Consider the following 13,672-nt stretch of genomic DNA (forward strand, 5'->3'; position numbering starts at 1 on the left):
GTTACTGTGGATAATAAATGGTTTTATTTTTCTCTATACATACTATAAATACTGTGATAAAAAATATGAGGAACAGCTAAGCAACAACAAAAAATGTCGTGCAGAACAAACATGTTCACCCTCCTAATAACTCCAGGTGTTTTTATAGTAATAGTGGGATGTGTGATGCACTGGAACATGAGACAGCTAGCTGCTTTCAGGCTGTGGTTCTGGAAGCAAGATGCAGCGATACAAATCTAGCTGCTGTTATTGCACTCTTGTTTTAAGTCCTGGCTCAGAGTGAGGGATACAGCTGCATGAAGCTACTCAGCACAGATCCAGAGGACGGCAGACACCAGGGTGGTGAAGCAGCCGGTTTTCAAAGTAAAAGACTCCTTATTACAGATCACATCCAAGATACTGAGAGTGCTTCATGTAGGAGGTTTATCAATGCAACAAATCCTCTCTGTTTACTTTGTGTACATACATACACTGAAGCATGAAGGGTTTGTTGGCAGAAGTAACAGGTTTAGGTGAGTTATGCTGACACCATGTCATTGATATTCTGCTTAAATTAGACAGGAGCCACTTGTATTAAACTGTTTTGACAAACCTTTGCTTTATTGTAATGTTGTTTATTGATGTGCACAGGACTTGTTATTATTATTTAACACCTTTGTTATATTTCTATTTGATTCCAAAACAGCAGAGTACTAGCCTAAAATAAACTGACTCATTACAGCAGGAGTGGAGAAGGAAAACATTTTTTTAAATGATCACTAAAGAATTATTTATTAAAATGAACTCCAAATATTAGTCGTACACGGTGTGCCTTTTGTTGTGTGTTGATTACAAAGTAATATTCACAGCTGCTATTTATTTATGAAAAACAAACAGCTTTTTTTGTTCAATAGTTAGTCAAGCACACACTGTCTGCTGTGATCCATCCTAAACTATTGGCATGCTAATGAGCTGATGATACAGAGGATAACTCTCAGGTAATATTTTAGCTATGCTTTATCTGTGGGAGTGAGTTGATCTAAAGACTGGAGTCAGGACAGAAGCCAGACATCATGTCCTGCCTATTAGCTCCACACTGCCAGGCTCATCTATCTTTATTGGTCATCCATTAGCCTGCATTAAAGGGAGACACGGGATAATAGCAGTAATGATGCTGATGATGGAATTAGACTGCGGGTACACACGTCATCATTGCAGTGCTGCTCCTGGAATCATAAAGAGTTCCCACAGACAAATGGACAGATGGACGGACAGTTACACTTAATGACCCCTTTATCATTCTTAGCAGTGTGTGTATGTGTGTCAGATAAATATACTGTGTGGGGGAAAACTGAAACATGCCTATAGCACGTAGAAAGCCAGTCTGAAGGCAGCACCTGTGCCAGTCTGCAGGACGGACAGATGCTGGTACAGGTGGGTGCATGATGACGGTTGGCAGAACAGGCAGGCAGCCTGAGCAGCAGCATGCAGACACTGGCAAAGTGACGACGCAAGGCATTAGACAGCCAGGACGGAGGGATCATTAAGGCAACTTTCTGGAAAGACGCTCTAAGATCAGAGTAGCAGCAAAATAGCAAAATGAGGATATGGGTGTCCGGTTCCAAAATGACAGATTCACAGAGGCTAAAATCGCCCTTTATGGTCAACATGCTATTACAATCACTCACAACTGTTTACAGTCCAGGGTGGAACTATTTTCCTATTTTGGTTGGAGGCATCTCACCAGACTTTCTCTTATTATGCCTCTTAATTAGCTCTGCATGAATTACTGATCAACCATGAAGAAGGCATTCACCAATTTAAAAAGTGATAGCCCATGAAATGAACAGCACAGCCTCATGCAAGCACATCAGTTACTCATGCCGCAGGGCCTGAAAACAGACCTTTGACTGAAAGAGAGACTGAGGAGGGAAAGACAGGCGCTCGCAGGGCACAAACACACACACAGTGGCAGACCTTATTGTGAACAAATCCTTCATTAAGTATTTAGAATGGTATCAGTGCTGGCCCTGCCATCATGCTGCGTATACTCAGTGATACACCCAGGAGACATTGATCTTCTTCATAAAGAACATAATGACCACCAGAGAAAAACTGATCATATTTCAGCACCAGTCAATTCAGTTCATTAGGGCCGCTCTACCTCCTGCTGCAGACCTGTATTGATCCGACCAGTGACACTGGCCTGTTATTCTCTGCTAACTAGATAGGAAACTCACAAAACTGTCATTTATACAGTTGCAACAGCAAGTCAGACAATAGGCTACATGGAACAAAAATACATAAAGGAGTGCAGATTGCCCCATCTGTGTAACAGCAGCATGGTCTGTCTGTCACTGTGCCCTTTCTGCATCGGCATCAAATGTCAGACACGACACAAGAAATCCTAAAAGTATCAAGGCTGTCCCCGGGTTTCAGAGAGAATTTTTCTAATACCTTTTTCACCGTCTCCTCTCCTCTAATCTCCACTTATCTGGCAGCCAGGTGAGCCGCAGCACATGGCTGGTGGGCAGGCTTTGGTCTGTGGGAATACAGCTCATCTTAATGGTATTTTTCCCCCCTTTTCCTTCTCTTCCCTGCGCTTCTCTTACCCTTTTCCTCCAGGGTGGCTGTCAGACAGAGACGGAGGCAGCCAGAGAACTTCTCATTGCTGCTGTGGCTGACAGCAGGGAGCCGCTGGGATTGGACGAGCGGCCACAGACGCCCGTCATGCAGAGGGGCAGCCAGGCTCACAGGTGCACAGCATCTGACAGATAATAGCAGATAAAACCCAGGCCAACCGGCAGCTCGCTCCTCACCAGGGGGACGGGGGGACCTGCGCTGATGGGGTGGGGGGGATCAGGGGCATGTTGAGGGCCAAAGTGCTTTGACAACTAACGGCCGTTATTTAACAACCAACCAGCCAGACACAAAACCACATCCGCACACACACAGCAGTCAAGGACAGACAAGGTCACTGATCTCAAATCCCTTCACAGAATCACTGCTGCAGCTTACTGTACACTTAGAGGAGGTTAAGATTGATTCTGAGCTTAATACAGGGTGTTGGTGCAGCTGCTGGGTCTGAACACATACAGCAGTTGTCTTTATATTTTTTCATTATGTTCTGTTATTTTATTACATTTGGGTAATTTCAGAGCCACATCCTTAAACTACAATGAAGTTAATATATGCCACAAAGAATTTCTCCTTCTGTTCTGGCTCTCATTAATGTTTTTATTCACATTCAACCCTGCTTTTCATCTTCATTAGCAAATAAACACTCTGCAGAGAGTATGTAAATGCACATGAGCTAAAATATTGTGTGTGTATGATTGCATTTGTGTAATAATCGCGCTTAAAGTTCTTGCCCACCTGCCGCTAACCTGTCCAAAGTCAGATATGTCCCTCTGCTTTTTATTGCATGCAAATAGACATAAGAACCAAAAACATTTCTCCACTCTTGTTTTCCAGCCAGGACAAACACTGTCATTTGAAAATTCCTGCTTCAACTGTGAAAACAGTACGTCACATGACAGGCATCTCCTCTGCTGTCCACATGCAGGATGCCAGCTGATGTGACGATGGGAAACACAGTTTGTCTCTCGCTGCTGAGACACATTTAGTTCTATGGATGAGAAAACAGTGGACACAAACCTGGCAATGGCAGCATGGCCTGAGACACACAGGCTGACAGCAGCCCCGTCTCAGTCAGTTGCAACCATGGAGAAAAAGGTAAAGCAAAAGCTGACAGTAAAAAGTTTCATTTTTACAAACAAATCAATAAAACGACAGTATGAACAGCATTACTTTTAAATGTACAACTGCCAGAAACATGAAAACTGTGGTTAACTGGTTAAAGTTGACTGGCTTGTTGGATGCGACTTGATGTATAAAGCTATCAGCTATCATTCCTCAGTCTCCAAAAGAGGTCAGTACAAAGTCACACACAGGACAGCAGGAGAACATAATGAGCTGAGGAAATTCCTGGATTGAAAGGACTTCAGTGTTGGCGGTGCTGGAAGATTCCTGGAGAAAGATCAGGGGCTCGCTGTTCTGATGCTGAACCTGGGGCCTGACCCACGTGTGAAAGCAGGGCAATTAAAACCAGAATTTTCCCTACAGAAATCAATAATGTATATTAATTTATTTATTTATTTCATACAGTACTCTACATACACATGTGGTAGAGGGATTAAAACATGTACTGAGAAATAGGCTGATAATGACCTTGACCGACGCATCAAGGTGTCTCCTGGCAACATGTTCCAGCTCTGCAGTTTTCTCAGCTTGGAACATCAAATATTCTCGTTTTATCAATTTAGCAGACTGACATGGTATTCTATTAACTATTTATTTTAGCTTCATGCTAAAGCCGTGAATTAGTAAAAGGTGCTGATGGTGTTGCTAGATTGCCTGCATGTTCTGACAATTACCACCTCGAAAGCCAGCAACACGCAGCAGGTTGCAAAAACTGATATAGTAACTGTTTAAGTGATATAATGTCCTGACTCTACACACACACACACACACAGACACACACACACACACACACACACACACACACACACACACACACACACACAGACACACACACAGACACACACACACAGAGTCCAAAAACTCAATCCACCAGCCATAACACAGAGACAGAGTGGCATCAACCTCTATTATCTAGTCCCTATGCTGCTAACACAAAAGGCTCCCTGGAACAAAAATCCAATCAGTCCTCTCTAGGAGGATTTGCTCCACAGCAGTGCTCAGCAACACTGGTGGCTCTGCTGGTGACAAAGAAATAATCTCAGAGCCCACAGCCTGTTCACAGACTGTTTACTGCCGCTGTCCTTTTAGGAAGGGGACAGGCAGAGTCTGTGCTTCTATGTTGTCATTTAAGTGTCCTCTGAGATTAGCACTCACTCTCCTTCTGTCCTTCTGTGCATGCAGAAACATGAAACACGTTGTTGACTGTGTGTACGCTGCATGAAATTAGCGTATTTGCGAAACAGACAATATTTACTCTTAGTATTATTAATATAGGCTTGGCAAAAAAACCTTCAGGCATATAGACTAGAGACAGGTGTTAAATAATTGTTTGATGACAATTTCAAAATATTTTCAATAGTGTGCTGCTCCTAACTCCTGCCTCCCCCCGCCTCTTCCGCCTCCCCCCTTCCCCTCTGGCTCCTATCTCTCTCAATCCTCCATTCTTTGTCTGGTAAATTATCACACTCGTTCTCGATTCATTAGCATGCTGCTGCTTATTTAGCTACGCTGCTGAGAAGCCTTCAACAAAATCAACTGGAAAATACTCAATATGAGGCGGCCAGCGCACCCCTCTCCCTCCCTCCCACCCATCCCTCATCTCCGTCTTTGTTCTATGTGTTTTTTAACCACATCAAAATGGAAGCACAGTCCCCCATTATGAAGTGGAGGGAGATAAAATATGTAAATTCACAGAGAAGGGATATAATTAGGGCAGTAATAGGAAGTGTTGTTTTCACAGCTGCTCATTTACACAAAAGCCTGATAGTATTTTTATATATATATAAATAATGTCCTTCTTTTTTTCTTCCTTGTTCTCTCTCCCAAGGTGCAAAAACCTGTGCCCGACTAAAACAAATCTCTGCAGCTCTACACTGTGAAAGTCGGTCAGCCTTGCAGTTGTAGAGCCACTCTGAGATTTCTTTCAGATCAGGTATGTACACCAGACCTGGAGAGCAGCTAGGAGGTCGTGCATAGGTTGTTTGAGAGTCTTTCCACCTTCCCTGGGTCAACCCAGGCTGGCTAGAATCCCTGCTTCCTGTCCTGCAGCATTAAAAAAAAAGTTTTTCTTTTCCCTCTTTTTTTTCCCAGTGTAGAAACTTCAAGCTAAAGGAACTGCATCAGGCCTCTCTTTTACTTCCTGCTACCACAGAAAAAGCATACTGTGGCAACATGCACTAAAGTATTAATGATGAGTCGTAGTAACACTGCTCTTTTTTTGCTAAGAGACAGAATTAACATTTCAAAGAAATACAATGACGTAGCTGAAAGATTCTAAAGGCTGGTGCTCTAAAAAAATGATATCTTCTCTTCTTAACTTTAAAATGTGTGGAATGAGACGGAACCGTGGGCTTAATGAAGAAATGCAGGTTTCTTATGTTTCAGCCCAAGTTAAAGGAGAATCGGTCTGACAGAGATCAACTGATGAAAGTCTACAGCTGAACAAAGGAAAAACTTTCACACACACAAGAGGGTTAACTTCAATTCATCCACAAGAATAAAGAAAGAAAGATTAATGTTCTGGCACAAACATCTTTTCATCAAAGTAAAATAGACATTTTACCAGCACAAAGAGTCTAAATATCTTCCTAGCAAACGTTTTGCACAGTTTAAAGGATGCTAGAGACTCTCTTTACACCAAATATGACACAACTCTATAAATGCAATTTAAAAGGGGACCAAGAAAAATACATCATATTCAAAAGAGTAGTGCCACCACAACAAAGACATAAATACTTGATATATCACTATATTGTCTGGCAGACTGCTCAGAGACTTGTATCTGAAAAAAACAAGGATGCTATTAAATGACTAGGCCAGGCTGGTGTATTGTGCAAATTAGAGTAAACTCTGTTGACCCCACATTTACAGTGCAGGCAATTTAGTTAAAAGTAATCCCCCAACTTATTGTGTTGTATTCCCACATGCTGTGCAAATGGTGAGACGCTGTAAATGTCGGGTATGTTCAGAGGAGAGAAAGCAGGGTTCATGGGAGTTTTAAATCTAATTATTCCTGCACATAAACAAAAATGGAAATTAAAAAAATATAGTTCCTTTTTACTATGAGAAAAACTTGATTTACTTTAATCCCATAAAAAGTTTAGTTTTTTTAAGTTAATAATAACAACAAACTTGTTGCCAGTGATAGGTGGTTACCTGTCTTCAACAGTTAACATAACGACATAATGACAATAGGAGGATAGTCAGCCTGGCTAGGTTTGTTTTTAGTCCAGCTCAGACCTGTTGGTGCACTTCTAATTCCTCTCACACAACTTAGGATGTCCCATCCACTGGCAACAACAAGAGGCAATGCCAAAAACAGCAAGGAAAGTAAGGCTAAGAAGCAAAACTATCAGACAGATGTAAAAGTGTCCCTTTTTAGGTTTAATTAGCATACCTTTGCCATGCTACTACCGAAATGTAATATCTGTTGTGCTGGTGAAAGTGAGTTGCTCATAATTTATTAAACATTTGCAATTTTAAAAATACAAACTCTTCATCTGAAGAGCAAAGATACATTTCTAAAATAGATTCATGTCATTTTAGAAAAAAAAAGCTAATAATGAAGGGTCTGATAATCTGCTTCATATTATTCAAACTATACATTGTGCATATCCTGGTGTCTTTTACATTATAAATACTACAGTTTCCACTCTGTTACTATGTATGTTGAAAGGTTCGGATGGAGTTTTTTGTGTAGCTGGCTGTGCAGAATGCGACCTCTGACCTTTGAGATATGTACAGTGGTTTTGTCTGGCTAAAGCAAAGCATGAAACACAAAGAGTATCTGTAAAAAGACGGACTCTAATGAAGAACATTTCTATTCTGCTCTGACAGAAACAGCAGGGAAATGGAGATACAAAGAGAGAGAAGGGATGGAGTGAAAAAGAGGAAAGTCAGAGGAGAGATCTGAGAACTGCCTATTATCTTCACGCTGCTTCATTGCTTTAGACACACATGTGTTGCGTGCTTCTTCGCACAAACCTTAAAGTGTGTACACTCACACCTGTGCACATACACACACACACACACGCACGCACACACACACCAATCCTCTCAAATCTGGCCAGATCTCATGAATATGATTGACCTTTTTTCCACTGTAATGCTGAGAGCGCATAAAGGGGAAAGGAGAAACTAAACAGAGGCAAGGAGAGTTAATTTAGAACAACACATTATTGGTTGCTGACTGCAGATATGGAAAAGGACAATCTAATCGATAAGCTAAAAGAATGACAATAGCCTCTCAAATCAATGTCTGCACCCCATTTTCTCAATGTGAAAAGACAAAGCCTTCAATATAGGTGTTTTTGTTGTTCTGTTTTGTCCAGTTTGCACCTGTGTGTACATGCTCATGTGCACGTTTGTGTGTACCTGGCTGCTGGTGTTGGTGGAACAGTTGCCAGGACTAATCATTATTTAGTTGTGGTGGGGCTGGAAAGGTCAGCAGTCTGAAATGTCAGGCTGTGTTCAACAGGAGCCAGATGCAGTCGTGCGCTGCTCAAGTGTCCAATTAAAGGGGGCCGAGTGAGGTTTGAGTGGGTCTGTGTGTGGGAGTGAGTGTCCGTGTGTGTGTGTGTGTGTGTGTGTGTGTGTGAAATGAGAATGAGGGAGAGGAGATGCTCTGTGAGTACATACAGCACTACAGTATGCAAAGTATATATATATATATATATATATATATATATATATATATATATAGCGCTGTTGATTACTACGTCCATGTAGTCAAATCAACTACATCAGACATGTATATATGTGAATATATGAAGTCGTAACAAATCATTTGTAATGTTTCTGAATGATGCTGTCTCACTTTTGGAACAGAGTTACAATTTCAGTTGTGCTCATTATTACAGTAATTCACTGTGTGTAAATACATGTTTAAGTGTGAATCATTCCTCAGAGTAGCTAATGAACGCCATTAGAAACAGAGCAGCAGGGGCCAATCCTCATCAAATCTTTTTTTTTCTCTCAGACACAGTACATTATAAAGCCACTTGAGCCTATTAGTTTGTTCACACCCTGTGAGTCCCCCTGCTGTCCATGCTATGAAGACAAGAGAGGAGCGAGGAGTGAAAGGAAGAAAGAGGAGGGGAACAGGGATACAGGGATACAGGGGAAAAAAATACCACACCAGAGGCACAGCAACAGCAATGTGATAAAATAAGATCGCTAATAAATAACAGCAGATAACGAGTGCCGTTAAGTCAAATGAGCAGAGAAGGAAGTGTCAACAGCGGAGCGGGAGGCAGGTGAGAGGATGACAAGGAGAAAGGGAGCGAAGGAGTGGAAACTCCTTTAATCTGCAGGGAGAAGGAGAGGGTGTCCTCCTTGTGTTTCCCTATCAGAGTCACTCATCTGAAAGCATCACTTGCTCTTCACACAGCCATCATAATAACCTTCACTGTGTTTATTGTGTGTGTGTGCATGTCCGCTCACCTGCTGTGAATAGTAATAAGCAGCAGGGCAGAATAAAATATGTCTGCCAAGTTAAGAATATAATGGAGTTCCCTTCAAGGCCGCACATAACAACAAGCTGAATAATGACCTGAAATAATTTACACAGCACTCTGAAGCCCAGCAACGGTCACTGGAAGAAACCTTTCAGTCAGACATAATTAAAGGCTGTTGCAGCTGGTGCAGGGTCCATGGGTGTAGAATGAACCCATGAAGGATGGTACTTGTACGGCACTCACTGCTGGAAGCTAATCCAAAGAAGGAGATGCAAAGTCCAGTTTTATTCTGACTTATTACACTTGATTGCAACAGTCAACTCTAGTCATTTATTTTGGAGAGTGCGTGTGGATGGACTCTTTCCCAGAGAGCGCTGCACAACAATGATGCCAGAAAGGACGCTACAGTCACATATTGGTGTTTGACTGGTTTTTGCTTTAGGATATTAGCTTTGTCACTGAAACCATCAACATGGAGACAGGGCTTAAGCACTGCAAGGGATCACTGTGCAGCTGGAGACTGGATACAGAGCTAGTGGCTCATATGAGAAAGTATAGACCAGACACTGTGCACTAGGAGTAGGCCGTGGCACTGACCACTGTGCCCACACTTAGACTATAACCCAACCTGACAGCTTTCAGGTTCACATATTTATCTTGTGCATCACATCATCCCATTTCTGAAGCTAAGGACAAGAGCCCAGCAAACCAGTAGAGGTTTTCAAGAGGCATGTTTTTCAAGGGTATTGTGACTGTGGCATTGATTACTTTTTGATTTCATTATCATCTGAGTAATCCAACGTACAGCATTTCCCCAGCAGTTGTGATGCTTTCATTAAAAAGCGAGAATGACCTCACACTATAGTAACCTGCTACTTGTACAGACATAAAATAAATCACGATTCTATAACTTCTTCTTCCTCTCACCCGGCCATTGAAGGTACTATACATGCCCTTCCTCTTTCTTCCTCTCTGCCCTCTGTCAAACTGTGAGTGCCGGGGGCTCATCTTGCCTCTGCCCTGAGGAACAGCTGCAACGTAAACCTGCTAAATTAGCCGGGTCTCCATGAGCCTCACATATGCATTATTCTAATCAAAGCACATTAGATCATCCAGATACTTTAGACATATGGGTCTCTGTATCCTGCTTGCCGTCACCATCTGTTTCTCCTCCCCCGTTTTTCGAATTTCTCCTTGCTCTCCATCTCAGTGGATCCCTTTTTCACACAGCTGCTTCTCTAAGAGACTGCCGCACATTTCTAACAGTGCAAGTACTTTGTGACATGTTTCCACATCCAGTCAAACTTTGAGCGCACCATATGCGCGCCTGACTACAGTTTGAGCTGCGCTTTGGAAATGATTCAAATTACTTTACACACAATGCACACGCGTCATATGTCGACTGAGATGAGGTGAGATCAACGAGTAAACAAAGCGCATACGCTCATAACAATAAACATCAACACAGCATATGTAAGCACCATATTGAAATCTTGGGATGTGAGACAAAAGTTCTTCTGTTAAAAAAATATGTAAGATGAAGGCATACTTTTTGTCATACCATTAAATGTCTATTATCAATAGAGACCATGCACAGCATGACCATAAACATGAAAACATGAAACTTCACAGTTCAACATCAACGCACAAAGCCCTCCGTATGTTGGAGCGGTCCTGCCATTCACACACACTACATTATTATCATCATCTCCCCTGACATAATGCCTTCCCGAGCCCCTCATGCCTAATCCTAAAGATGAACTGAGCATAGATGCCTGCCCTGATGACTTTTCTAAGTGTATGACCTCCAGATTATCCCATAATAAAAGCTTCAGAGTCACATTTGTTTGACATCTAATATGTCAAATTCAAAGTCAGCACCCCCGAGCACACGTCGAGGTAACTGACCAGGAGTCATCACATCAGCAGCGATTGTGCTGCAGGGCTTTTGACAGCACATGCACAGTTCTATGCGACTGCCCAGCTGTGCTGTTACATGTGAGCAGCATGCAGAAAACAGCCTGTTCCCCCTTTTATAACATCTAGAGGTGGGTAACAGGAAATACATAAGCTGCTTTAGTGCCATGGTTCCTGTCAAATCAATAGCAAAACATAACAACTATGTACTGACAATGGGGGCCTTTATAGGTGAAAACCAGATTTTTTTTTTATAATGGGGGTGAGGTGTTGCTGCAGTGGGTGAGACAATCCCATGTAGGGACTTACCAGAGTTGGTGATAGTTAACAGATCAAGACGCCTTTGTTGCTGAAAAGAAAAAGAGAGAAAAAAGTCAGATAAATGTCAGAAAATAATCATCAGTCATAGTATCGATTCTCATATAAAAGTCCTGCAGAGAAAGTATTGATCCATCTCACATTTGCCAGATTAGTTTAGCTCGCTATAGCACCAGTAGCTTAATGTTGAGACATTATTTATAAAAGCTTATTTTTATGTTGTTTTATGACTGATTCTGTATTGACACTGAGTCTTAAAATAATCTTTCTATTAGAGGCTTTGAATTGTGTATTCCTATATATAAGTACTTAACGTTCCTGTGTAGTTCAACATCTGATGTGAAGAATTTGTGAGTTTGTGTAACTTTATTTTCACAGTCATTTTTATTCCCCACACTGTGTGTGCATGTGAGTGTGAGCTTGTGCATGTGTAAGTGTGACCTCATGGGTTTTGATGGAGTGTGTTTGAAAGAGTGTGCAATTTTACACTTGATGTCTCCAGCAGCTGAGAAGGAGTCTAGAGGAGGTGCTAGCTGGCTACCCCTCTCTTTAACCTGCTGCCTTTCTACACACACACACGCACGCACACACGCACGCACGCACGCACACACACTCACACACACACACACGCACACACACACACACACACACACACACACACACACACACTTGACTATTGAGCACTGCAGTAATCAACACCTCAGCTCTCCACATCTACCAGTCCCTTAGGAAAGAAGATCTTCACATCCTAGGAAAGGATGAAGGATCTATGCGTATATGTGAGTGAGAAACGCACAGAATGGCAGGGTCACCGTCAAAGCGGGGTTTTTTTTTTAAAGGACCAGACATTATTAATATTCAACTGGTTGCTGAGAGCGATAAGCAAAGAGACTCTCAGCATACTTTGAGTCCTTCTCTCAAATACAGCACAGCTTAGAGTACAACTCTCTGATTGGCTGCTACTTATACAATTTGAGTGGAAATTAGTATGTAAATGGATTCATCATAAATACATGTTTATCAGTGCATGTTTACTAAAGAAGACTAGGATTGTTCAAAAACAAGTGTCATGAGGAGAGTGTTTTTGTGGCCCAGTCAACTCAAGTAGTAGCTTTATGTCTTGTTTCCATTCTGTGAATGGATGTGAGCCAAATGGAGAATAATTCATTCCTACGGAAATGTCGGTGATCTCTGTTCCAAATCTTCTCCCTTTCTAAAACTCAAAGCTTTAGCATGAACTCCATTAAAAATGTCAAATTTTGCAGTGGATTTGGAGCTACCGTACTGCTAATTAGTAAGTTGGGAAATGAGCTATCATGTTTGGTTACCTGAAAATGTTAACCGTCAAATTGTTTAAATGTATACTTCAAAAGACACTAGCTGAGGCAGTGTGGTCACCATAAACACAAGTAGGTAGCTTATAGTCAGACTAAACAGCTTGACAAATTCTGGAGTTTCATGTTGCTACATGCAAAAGTAGGAGGTTTCAAGAAATGCACACCATGTAAAGCTGTGTGGTATCAGGTGTACTGACCAGGCTATGCTCCAAAATCATTTTCAACATGTCCAACCTTGGTGTAAAATCCAAAGTGTTTATAGTGTTTCCAAATGGCTACACACTTGAAGGTGAAGTGAAAGGCTGCCTGTCACACAGACAGGTAAGACACAAGATTACACAAGTCGTTGAGAAAGATGTGGGAGGGGTGATACTTCAGGGAGGGGTGAGGGAATATATGAAAAGTTAAGATTTCAGTCAGACACTGAGCAGAGTAAAAGATGTTTGGACTGAGAAGGGAAAGTCTCTCTACTGATGCTGAGATGCAACAATGTGGAAGAATAAACTTACATATATTGTAACATATGTCTGGAGTGGTGTGTGTGTGTGTGTTATAATAATGATGCTGAGGTAGGAGATCATGTATGCTGTAGAGGTCAGTATGACAATATGAAACAAGCTGAGACCACCTCTCTCTCCTGCTTTCCACACACACATGCATGCACACAATACAATCTGCAGAGACCAACAGTCAGTCAGCTCTGGAGTTGTAGCAGGAATCAGTATCACTACAGAAACATCATGTACTGATTCTGCTTACTGATACTGCATTGTAACAGACCAGAACTACAAGACTACAATCCCAGTACTGTGCAGCTGTAAATACATTTTTAACACACACCACTCTCATCTTGTTTTTCACTTAGCTTCAAGAGGTCCGGCTTATATTGTATGGTTCTGTTTA

General features: G+C 41.8%; 1 protein-coding gene across 1 annotated transcript in view; it reads right to left on the reverse strand.

The window, feature by feature from the left end:
- The window catches only part of agbl4 (AGBL carboxypeptidase 4), a 211,315-nt gene that overhangs the window by 60,608 nt on the left and 137,035 nt on the right, over positions 1 to 13,672 (reverse strand). The window contains exon 6 of the mRNA XM_028403749.1: positions 11,404 to 11,463. Within this exon, the coding sequence (XP_028259550.1) occupies positions 11,404 to 11,463 (60 nt within the window). The remainder of the gene's footprint in view (positions 1 to 11,403; positions 11,464 to 13,672) is intronic.

The sequence above is a fragment of the Parambassis ranga genome, chromosome 4 (genome assembly GCF_900634625.1).
Source record: "Parambassis ranga chromosome 4, fParRan2.1, whole genome shotgun sequence".
In the NCBI taxonomy this organism is placed as follows: Eukaryota; Metazoa; Chordata; class Actinopteri; family Ambassidae; genus Parambassis; species Parambassis ranga.